At 36.3% G+C, this 11,870-nt stretch overlaps 1 protein-coding gene across 2 annotated transcripts in view; it reads left to right on the top strand.

The window, feature by feature from the left end:
* The window catches only part of UBTD2 (ubiquitin domain containing 2), a 74,713-nt gene that overhangs the window by 50,979 nt on the left and 11,864 nt on the right, over nt 1-11,870 (top strand). For both annotated transcript variants that reach the window (XM_008579725.1, XM_008579726.1), the window contains exon 2: nt 3,564-3,800. In XM_008579725.1, coding sequence (XP_008577947.1) covers nt 3,564-3,800 — 237 coding nt within the window. The remainder of the gene's footprint in view (nt 1-3,563; nt 3,801-11,870) is intronic.

The following is an 11,870-nucleotide window of genomic DNA, read 5'->3' as shown; positions in this document are numbered from 1 at the left end:
CATATGACCCACCTATCCCACTACTGGGAATATACCCAGAGGAATGGAAATCATCTAGTTGATGGTATACCTGTTCCCCAGTGTTCATCGTAGCACTCTTTACAATAGCCAAGAGTTGGAACCAGCCCAAATGTCCATCATCGGATGAGTGGATATGGAAAATGTGGTATATCTACACAATGGAATACTACTCAGCTATAAAAAAGAATGAAATACTGCCATTTACAATGACATGGATGGACCTAGAGAGAATTATATTAAGTGAAACAAGTCAGGCACAGAAAGAGAAATATCACATGTTCTCACTTATTAGTCGGAGCTAAAAATAAATATATTCACACACACACACAAAAACGTGGGGGGGAGAAGACACAACAATTACAATTCCTTGAAGTTGACATGACAAGCATAGAGAAAGGACATTGTTGGGTGGGAAGGGGGAGAGGGAGGAGGGAGGGAGGTTTCGGTAATGGGCCACAATAATCAACCACATTGTATATCGAAAAATAAAATTTAAAATAAATAAATAAAATTAATTAATTAATTTTTTATTTTTTAAAAAAACAAAGGTAACTTAGGCAGTAAACTTCATTTAGTTTAATATAAAAGTTGTCTTTTTTTTTTTTAAAGATGCCCAGTAAGGGGATCTTAACCCTTGGCTTGCTGGTGTCATCACCACACTCAGTGAGCTAACCAGCCATCCCTATATAGGATCCGAACCTGTGGCCTTGGTGTTATCAGCACTGCACTCTCCAGAGTGAGCCACGGGCCAGCCTTTTAATATAAAACTTTTAACCTCAGATTTTTAGTGTAAATTCTGCACTGCTAAGTGGTTTCACTAAAATAATAATTTGTTGCAAATATTTAAGCATTTTGATAATAGACATTCTATATGCAGATATTCTGTAATATGTATGTTTATGATATAGGGGAAAAAGTAGAGACCTATACAGAAATAAAAGTAGACTGTTTTCATGTCACAAGCATTAATTTTGTTTTATTTATTTTTGTGCCAAGTAATTACTGTGGACCTTTTGACAGCATATAGATTTGAAAATACCTTTGGAATGATGATTACCTTAAGCTGCATAAATGTATCATCTATCCTTTTTATGGGACTTTGTTCTTATGCCTACAACAAATGGGGGGAGATAAAATAAAGCTACCTCATATTTGTAAGGAAGGTGCCTTTACTTTTTCCAAAATATTTTCTACCTTTATTATGAAATTACTTTTCCATTGGGTTCCTCTGTTTGAGGGCCTCTTTCAGTTGCTTTAATTTTTGGTACTGAGGTTATGGAGGCTATGTTGTTTTTGCCTTTGCCTTGTGATTCTCCCACAATGACAAGAAAAATTATACTAAGTTATCTCTCTGGTACATATAATGCATATGAGGCTAGATTATTCTCTGGAACTACTCATGTAGACCTGAAACGTTATTCAAATAGATACCTTATTGAATCTACCTACTTATTGTGTCCCGTCTTCCATTTCCTGCTCAGTAAACTAATACTGTTATCCATAAACTTTCCTAACTCTTCTCAAGGGTGATGTACCGTAAAATAAAGTTTACCTTGCATTTTACCTTGTTGGCAGGTTTAGTGGGTAGATTGTGATTATCGGACATATTCTGAACACTTTTGGAAAATTATGCTCTATCTGCATTTATCTGTATTATTTGGAAGATGTAGGGAAAAGTCATTAGAATAGATTGTTTCTCACATTTGAATTAAACCTGACAGGCACATCTATAGTGTTACTCTTAATACATACTCAGTGCATATTTGTCAATTAAATAAGGAGGCTTGGATTCTATTTCCAGCTCTGCTACAAAGTGGACAGTTTTCCTACTTTGCTGTTTGCACACTTTTAGAACTCACCTGTTTTGTGTTTCACTGGGGCCATTTAGAGGGCTGAAAAGTATTGTGAGTCAGTGCTCAGTGTTTTAAGTGGAAAACAGCTGGTGGTTCCATGTTGTGCCACCCTGAAGGTGAGAGGACAGAAGAGACCTGATGCATACGGCCTTTAGATAAAGTGGCCACACTAGATGAAGATAGTATGTTTTAATTCAGATGTCAAACCAAACTGCACCATTAGTTGGTCTTGTCATCAGGGAGTATAGCCTGGAGTATTACCTAGGGGCTGGAGTCATTTTATTTTCTGTTATGCTTACCTCAGTTGCTTTTGGCCTTGGGCCCGTGAAGGAGTAGTTAATTTCATGAATGCTTTAGAACCGTTTTGAGAGTAAATTGTTTTAAATTGGTATTCTTCCTGCACTTAAATATAGAACCCTGAATTTTGACATACACTCTCTCTCCTTCCCACATGCTCTGTCATTTATTTCCCACCCACTCTTGCCCAACACTCTTCTTTTCATCGCACTTAATTTTCTTTCTACCTCTTCTCCTATCTATCAAACTATTTCTTATCTGTGGCTACAGAGTCATAGAGAAGAATGGCTCTGTATGTTAGTATGACCCATGGAAAACAGATCTGTGATCATATGCCAGGTCAGTATCTGGGTGCATAGAAGCTGCACCAGACTTGTTCTGACTTATTCGTAACATTCTGTAAGAGAGATGCTGCCACACAGGACTAAAGGGAGTGGAATTTTGCCCTCTGTTTTTCTTCTCTTATTGAGTTGAAATTAGAGTAAGGTATTGTAGTTCAGTTCCTTGTGATTCCAAGTTTATTCCTTGGCCCAGTGTCAAAGATCATCTGTTCCATTCCTAGTTCCTCCAAAAAAATAAAGTATTCTTTCCTACCCCTTTTTAAATTAGCTCCTGTTTGAGTTTCAGAGTGCAGAAAGGGGAATGCTAGAGGAGGCATTTCTCTGATCAGTTTCTTCATGGATCTAATGGTTTGGCTTTTCTTCCCCTGGACACCAGAAGCAGTCTTTTTCCTCTTTGGATCTTCTCAGTTCCTACTTCCTGGCTTTATATGTCCAAAGTTCCTGAGATTCAAGCTACTATTGGCATTTGGTTTTCCCTGTGTATCTTTCCTCTCTTGTGGCAAGGGATGGTGACATCCCTTGACTCTTTTGTATCCTGGCATTACAGTCTGATGAAACACTTATTGCTATTCTTTTAGGCAGTCTTTTAAAAACATCAAAACAAAACTTTTATTGTATTTTTTAAAGTTTTTTTTTTTTTAAAGCAGTTTTAGGTTCACCACAAAATTGAAAGGAAGGTACAGAGATTTCCTATGTACTCTCTGCCCCCCAACCCCCACATGCATAGCCTCCCCCATTATCAACATCCCCCACCAGAGTAGTACATTTGTTACAATTGTGATTAGTTTTAATTATCCTTTGGAGAAGGCATACTGAGTGGGGAAGAACTACTAATTTGTCACTGGAAGTTTTGGATAGAGCCATCTAATGTTTCCATTTGCTCTTGTATTTCTAAAATGGGTCAGGGGAATTGTAGGATACAGAAATTAGCTAATAGCCAAACTTATTTACAGCTATAATTTTGGTGAAAGAATACAAAAGAGGATTGACCATATAACTTGATATTTTGAAAATTTTGGTTTTGATGTCAGTCTTTTATTTTTCTTCTCAGTCGCTCTAGGTCGTAACCAGCCTTTGAAAAAAGAGAAACCAAAATGGAAAAGCGATTATCCTATGACAGATGGACAACTGCGCAGCAAGAGGGATGAATTTTGGGATACCGCACCAGCTTTTGAAGGCCGTAAAGAGATTTGGGATGCCTTGAAGGCTGCTGCACATGCTTTTGAGAGCAATGATCATGAACTGGCACAAGCAATCATTGATGGTGCAAACATAACATTACCACATGGTAGGTTTGGTGTTCCTCAGAGACAAAGGGAACATAATCAGCTTGTTTCGAATAGCAAGAAACCAAATGAAAGCCTTTGTTTTTCTTGCTCTGCATTATTCTAACTTTTTTTTTTTTAATGTAACAAGGAATAGCATTCCTCTTTGTTTCTTTGTGTATTTTTCAACTCGAAACAGGTTTTACTTTGTGTGTTTATATGTTTTATGTTGTTTTAATACCTTTTAATCTCAGAAAAGAGGACATTTGATAATTTTTTTTTCTAGTTTCCGTGTAATCTTGTTGTAAAGACCTCTTTTCTCTCCATCCCCTACCCTATCCCCCAGCTCATTTCTTGGAGTTTCTACTTCACTGGTTTTCTACCAGCCCTAGAGATATAGTTTCAATTTAGATTTTATAAGCTGTAGAGACTCATGGATGCTCCTTTAGTCATTACACTTTCTTATCAAGCCTATTTTTAGCGTAATGAGCAAACCTAAACTTAGAAGTGAGTTCCACATGTTCTTAAGGACAGTTTTCTATGATTAAAGCCCTGAGCGTTACTAGAAACCTCTGTCCTTTGCTTAGGAATGTGACTCCAAGGACACCCATAAGCTGTGAGTGTTTACAGGGTTGCATATATGCTAGACCCATGCACATATTCTTGTTTGCTTTTCCTGACTAGAAACATTAAAAATTTTCATGCTATACTGAAATTTAGGTGTTAATTTTGTATTTACAGACTTAGTTCTTTTGATTTCTGCATTAATATACTTGTTTTTCTCTTTAGTTGTTAATAGTTTTGTAGGTTTTTTCTTCAGACCCTTATAATAGGAAGCCACTGAAATTTCCTTGGACTGTTTTCTATTTATTATTATACCTTAATTGTTTTTTCCACAATATCTCCTTTTGACTACATTATTAGAGGAACAGTGCTTTTCATTATTTAATCATCCGCTTTATGTCTTGGCTCTATGTCAAATAAAAAATACTTATCTTACTATCCTTGCCAACTTTCCAAATCTCCATTAATTTTCTGATTAGTCATGCTTACAAGATACATTTCTTTTTATATATCTGTCACTTCTTTATTATGAAAGCTTATTAGCATGGGCTTGTGTTACTAAAATTTATTGAGCATCCACTGATAACTTTTTCTACACTTGTGTAAAAATGATCCCTCCTACATTTGAGGAATTTATAATAGAATGCCATTTCAGTATGACTCTTTAGTCCCAATTTTCACAATAGTCTCTTATGTGACTGGGGGTTGGGAGGAGGTAGACATCATCTTACTCCATTTACATTTTTCATTTCTATAATTATTTTCTTCAGATACTACTTTTACGTAATGAAAAGGGAAGAGCTTTCCTTTACAGATTGTTTTATTATTCTTCTCTTTTTGATGTTTATCTCATATATTTTTCAAGCAGAATATATGTTTATACAGGTTTGCAAGTGGGTGGAAGAAGAGCCATGTGTGCATGATTGTCTTAATTTAGAAGCCTGAAATCCAGAACCTTGGAACTTGGAATTCCTTACTTTTTACTTATCATAGTTACCTCCAGGAATATCTGGTTGTGTTCCGTGAATTGCGGTCTCTTTTAAAATTTCATGGAGCAAAGTAGCTCCGGTTCATGTAGGGCAGGGCCTATGTATATCCTATTGGATGTGGGTTTGGATCTTTAAAGACTCAAGTTTCTATTTCTGTTTATCTGTGTAAACTGCCAAGAAAAGTAATGTTGCTGGCAGCCCCACCAACTAGCAGATTAGGGAGAATTATTTTTGGAAATTTGAGGATGATCCTCTGCTTCCCACCCCACCTCTGTTTTAGGAATATTTTCTGCATAAGCATGAAAGAATCAAGATGATTTCTGAGCTTTCCTCTTTCAAAGCTTTGTAATCACTTTCTGGATATTAATATTATTTTCATTGGTACTCTTGATTGAATTCCCTTGTTCATATCTGAAACTTATCAATGATATTTCTTGGGCGGACCTGTTAATTATGTTCTGTCATACACACTCTAACTCAAAACAAGTTTATAACTAAACTATTTAGTTGTATTCCTTTACCTAGACCTGCTCAGTGTTATTGCTGAAATTCTTTCCATCTTTTTTTATGTAATTAGACTTTTGAAATTTTATTTTGGGTACATTGTGTTGTGTTACCTCTTCAACATCCGAAGGTACTTCATATTTTGAGTTTAAATTACTGCATAGACTTTGGCTACTGTTCAGGCTTTGATATCAGATCTAGTTTCACTTCTGTCTCTGCTGTATGCTGTATTACTTACAGCTATGGGTCAGAACAGAATGAGACAAGGCCAGCAGAAGCATCTAGAACAGTGCCCACTACGTGGTTAGTGTTAGTTCCTTTCTGCCTTTTGGAAATTGTTCATTCTCTGAAGCCAGGCATACATGGATAAAGCAACAGAGATACTTTCAATCATCTGTACAATTTCTAAAGAACTTCTTCCATTTGAAAGAGCTTTTCAGATGCCACTATAATATTAACTTTCTCTTTTATTTTTAATACTTCCTCTTACCTCCAGTGAACTGAAATTTGCAAACCAACAAAGAAAACCAGGATTATTTAGGAGTAGTGAGAGTCATTAAAAACTGCTATAAATATATATTTTTTAAAGTTAAATTTTTCCATTGTGGTAAAATATACATAACAAAATTTCCTATTTTTTTTTCCTTTTTGTCTTTTTTCGTGACCGGCAACGGGATCGCAACCCTCGGTGTCGCGCCCGCACCTCGCTCAGCCAGTGAGTGGCCGGTCTGTACGTGGGATCCGAACCCTCAGTGGGAGCGCCACCGCGCTCCCAAGCGGTGCACTGTAGCAGCGCGCCACCGGGCCGGCCCGAAAATCATTTCTTTGTAAACTTCAATTCCCTCATCTGTAAAATGTGGATAGTAACTACCTCATGGGGTGGTTGTGTTGGTTAAATGTGATAATAATACATGTAAATTGTTTACCATAGTGCCTGGTATCCAAAAAACAATAAATAGTAGTATTGATGATTTTATTTACAGAACTCTGACATGAACAAGTAAATTCCCTGCACCAAAATCTTGAATTATAGACTTTATTTTCTGGATGTATTATCTACTGGTGACATCTTTTGTTGGCTTTTGGGGGACTCTGCCCGTGGGCATATGCCTGATAGGATTTGAGAATAGGTTGATTCAATAGTAAGAGTACTAGTAGATTTATTAACTGGACACCAAAGCAGAGTGAACATAGTGCAGCCTCATCCCATACCTGATTCATCCCTACCTCCGTCAACTACATCTCTCAGTATGACCTTTAAGAGTATTGAACAGATCATAGATTGATAATCCAAAGAGATCTTGGGTCTTACACTCCTTTCTGTGTTTTCTTCAATCAAATATCTCCTCTCTTGTTTTCATCTTATCCCTTCTGTCTTCTCTTCCCATAATCGTTTTACTTCAATCTTACTCATACTGTTGTCTTTCAACATAAATATTATAATAACTTCTTGAAAATATGTTTGTAAATGTTGTTTATATATATATATAAAATCTTACATGATCTGTGATTTTAGATTGTATGCTTAAAATAAGCAAGGATTGCGCCTTTTTTGATTTAGACTGTATTTAGAATATATCAGTGTTAACATACACAAAAATTATGTATTTGATAATGGCCATATTTCCTGTGTGATGAATGGTTACCTTCTTATCTGAGTTGCTTTTCAAGGAAGCAACAAAAACACCTTTCTTCCATGTTTCCTCCTTCCTTTTTTTCTTATAGTGGTTCTATTGATAATTATGTTCTCTCAATTCCAGTCATCAGGTCATATTCCTGCCTTGTCTAAGAAGAAAATAATTTTATACTTTTTAATTATCTTCCTCAGTTAATATCAATGATACGTCTTTAATTCATTATTCTCAAATAACAATGGGGAGAGTTAAGAGGGAATTTGGTATCATAACTAAGCTCCTCTTGTGATTCTGATACCTGGTGCTTTTTTTCCACAGTCTCTCCATCCTATAAGAGCTTTGTTTTTCATGATTTGCACAGCATTTTTTTACTCAGTCTTACATTTCTTAGAGAGCTTGTTTCCTTTCTTCTCATTGATTGCTACTTTGCCATTACCTAGAAACCCCAAAACATTCTTAATATAGTATTTTGCCAGTGAAACCAGGTTATAGATTAAGTGATTTGCCCTAATTAGCATAAACAGGGTAAAAAAACAAAAGGTGGTTATTATTTTTACTTTTCATAGTTTGGTACATAGTGACTATTAAGTAATTTTCGACTAAAGCTTGTTCAGAAACAGTATCTGTTTATCTTTAAAGATGAAGACATAATGATTTTTGTAATTATTATATGGAAAATGAAAAAGAATTTTTTTAATTGCCAACTCCCTTCCCCTACCTTCTCATTTTCTTGAAAGGTGGTTATTTATTTCTTTAGCATCTACAATTATCTCATAATTCTTAGAGTGAGGATATTTTTTCTAACATGTTTTCCATATCCCTACAATTTGAATGTAAAACTTCCCCTCCTTACCTTCCTTGAATAGATGGGATATCTGCTCACTGTTACTCAAACAGGAACTTTTCTGTTTGGAAACAAAAATTTAAGACTGTCCACTTCAACTTTTTTTATTCTCTTCTTTTCACAGAGTTTGTTATATGAGTAGGAAGGGAGTTGCCCAGAATTTTTTTCCTTTTTCCTAGTCTTATCTCAAAATATATTGTGTGAATAAAATAAGTGCTTTATAAAGCAATTAAAAGTTCTTTTTAAACTAAGACACTTATAAATAGCATTAAAAGAACATTTTACATATAGGGAACCAACACATGAAAAGAAAACTGGACTGAGAGTCAAGTATGATAAAATACACTAATAACTCGTTTTTTAATTAATATTAATTCCCATGCCTGTAACAACCACCTACAGCAATCCCTACTTTACACAGATGGGAAAACTGAAGCACAGAGAGGTTGAGTCATTTTTCCAAGGTTTAAGTCATTGGGATTCAGATTTGAACTGAAGTCTTGGATCTAAACAGTAACTAAAGCAGTTCACTGCCCCAAACAAGTCATTCATCTCTGTGTTCCGTGAAGTGATTGTATAAGTGATATTCAGTGTTGATTCCATATCTGACATTTTAGACCCCCTGCATACTATATAGAATACTCTAAAATGGTATACTTCTATTAACACTAAAGGGAAATAAGTAGATTCTCTTAAGATGTGGATAGATGGGAATTGTGTATGTTTTGGCCTTGTTTCTAATTCCCGTAGGTGTATCAGAGGCTCATTAAGAAGCAGGCCATAAATTCTGGTTCTTTTAAAAGTCCCTATAATAATTTGTCATTTTACAATCTAATTGATAAGTTAATTCATAAGCATAAAGCTTAAGAATGAAGGCATGGAAGACATTGTACTTACACAGGAGATGAGGGATTTTTGCCAGACTGCTGTAGTGTTTAAAAATGAAATAGGGCCTTAATAAAGGATCTGATGACTGATTAATCGTAAATTAAATGTTATATCATTTTCCTCTTTCTATCCTCAAATGAAAATGGTTTAGAGTTATAAAATGTAAGTTTATATACTCCCCTGCTGCTGTCACCTTTTCCTTTAATTAGAGCATTAAATGCCCAAAAATAGCGGAGGTGGGAGGTTGTCCCTGAGTCAGTACGCTTGTCTCTGAAGACCTCCTTTCTATGCCATTCTCGGGGGAGGGGGGGCAGAAGGGAGATGGAGGTAGGAGCAGAGTTTCTGACATGGTCTCAGGGGGCGTGCTACACCAACTTACACTTCTGTAAAGCCAGCTCAGCTTTAAATAGAGCACTGTATCCAAGTGCTTCTGGTCTGTACCTCTGCCCCTTTTAAAGAGGTGAAACCCTGGAGTTAAAGGTCACCATGCCCCTTAGAAATGTGGTGAGATGTTACACAATCTCTTAATCATGGTTTGACTATCACAGGACTTTAGCAATACATACAAGCTAAGCCACTTTTCATCTATGCTTGCTAGAAGAGATGATAGACTTGATTGTTCTGAATGTCCTGATGGCTGATTTGGTGAGATGAGATAGCTAAAACTTCTGCTGCTAAAGCCTATCTGCCAGATATAAACTTGATGTAACTCCCAGCACGGTATTTGCAGGAGAGAACCTGTAATTTGTTAGCACTCCTGCAGTCCTGAAAGACTGCTCATAGTATCTGGATGAAGGATAATTTTGATGGCCCTTTTGACATTACTATGATTTAGATTTGTAGAGAACACCAAGAAGCATGAAGTAGTGGACTCTTCATGAAACCTTTATCCGTTGTGACATTGCTATTGGTGAGTGCTCTCCCATCGCCCCTGAGATTTAAAACTTGTGAGGAAAAGAACCAACATTATTGAGTATTTTCTGTGAAATTATTATACATACATGTGATTTATTATTTAATCATTACAACAACCTTTTGAGGTAGGTACTATAATCCTTGAAGAAATAGACTCAACATGTCCAAAATTAGGGTCTAAATTCAAATTTAGGTATGATTGACTCCAAAGCCACTGCTCCTTCTCTCTGCTTCTCCTGCAATCTTTTGTCTCTCCATCACGCTTGAAAGTGGCTGCCCAAACCTCCACTGTTTCATTCCTTTACATCCATTCTGTCATTTTAGTGTTCTGATACTTTTTATCTGTGTCCAGCTCACTTGGATATTGAGGACTTCATTTTCCATAGGAGGTTACAGTTGCTGAGAAGTAGAGAATTCAAGCTTTCTGGGTCAGTTAGAAAAGAGAAGTTAGGAGTAAAGACATTCTTTTCTACAGGATTTGGAAGAGACCTCCTCCCTCCCACCCCCCAATGTTACAAAAGCCTTGGAGTTCTAGGACACTGCCCCTTTAGTTTATTTTGGGAGGGTGGTTTTCCATATCAGATTGCCAGTATGATCTAAATATTAAAATTTTTCTGCTTTATTGAGGTATATTGAAATACACTAAGCAGCAATATTTAAAGTGTGCAGTTCGATCAGCTTTGATGTGTATATACACCCGTGAAGCCATTGACACAATCAAGATAATATTTCATATTCACATTTTCATATCAACCATATTTCATTGGTTTTTAACTTTTATAAACCTGTTCATGTAACTATGCAAGTCTCAAGTAGTAAAACTTCTAACCCTCAGCCACACCCTTACAGAAGTGAGAGCACAGAGGGATAAGCATTGAGGCCTTTAAATGCTTAAAAACACATCTTTCTTGTTAGCCTGAAAGATTGCTTGCAAAAGAGTAAAATGTTAAGCTTAATGACATTTAATAAAGCTATTTTTATTATTTGGCACCTAATTTAGTTTTATCTTTATAATTTTCTGGTGAAATGTTTTGAAGCCTAATTAAAAACAGCTATGGAAAACAATTGGCCAAGGAAAAATAGAACATATGAGCCAATCATCTAGATAAAAGAAAATAAAAACATCAGAAAATTATGCATGAAATCAAAACAGAAGGTGGGGACTTGGCAGCTTTCTTCCTACCATGGGGAGTATTCAGGCTTCCTGGTCTGGGGAGATGATGCCCTGGCAGTTATTTATCCTGGTGGCCATCTGTCTCTGCTAGGATTGAAGGCCTAAAGTGGATTTTAGAGAAGAAAAAAAAAAAAAAATACAGTTCTTCCACAAAGGATGTTAGGTGAGCAATGTAAGCGCACCTGGCTAGAACTTTGTCAGAAGTGGCAAAGAATTGCTAAATGAACTAAAAGAATTGCATTTTATAAATTGCAAGTGCAAGCATGGCTAAACTTGATTTTGAAAAGGTAGAAAAATTCCTATATTATCAGCTTTTAGAACGGTTTCTTCCCGTTTGTATTTAAACACACTGGGTTTTTGTTGTTGTTGTTGTTTTTGTGACCGGTAAGGGGGGCGTAACCCTTGGCATGGTCTCGCCCACACCGCGCTCAGCCAGTGAGCGAACCGGCCATCCCTATATAGGATCCGAGGCCACGGCTCTACCAGCACCGCTGCGCTCCTAGCGCCGCACTCTCCCGAGTGAGACACGGGGTCGGCCCCACACTGGATTTTTTTTTTTTTTTTTTTTTTTTTTTAAAAAT

Source organism: Galeopterus variegatus, unplaced genomic scaffold (assembly GCF_000696425.1).
Source record: "Galeopterus variegatus unplaced genomic scaffold, G_variegatus-3.0.2 Scaffold1948, whole genome shotgun sequence".
Taxonomy (NCBI): Eukaryota; Metazoa; Chordata; class Mammalia; order Dermoptera; family Cynocephalidae; genus Galeopterus; species Galeopterus variegatus.
This window is presented reverse-complemented; position numbering and strand designations above follow the sequence as displayed.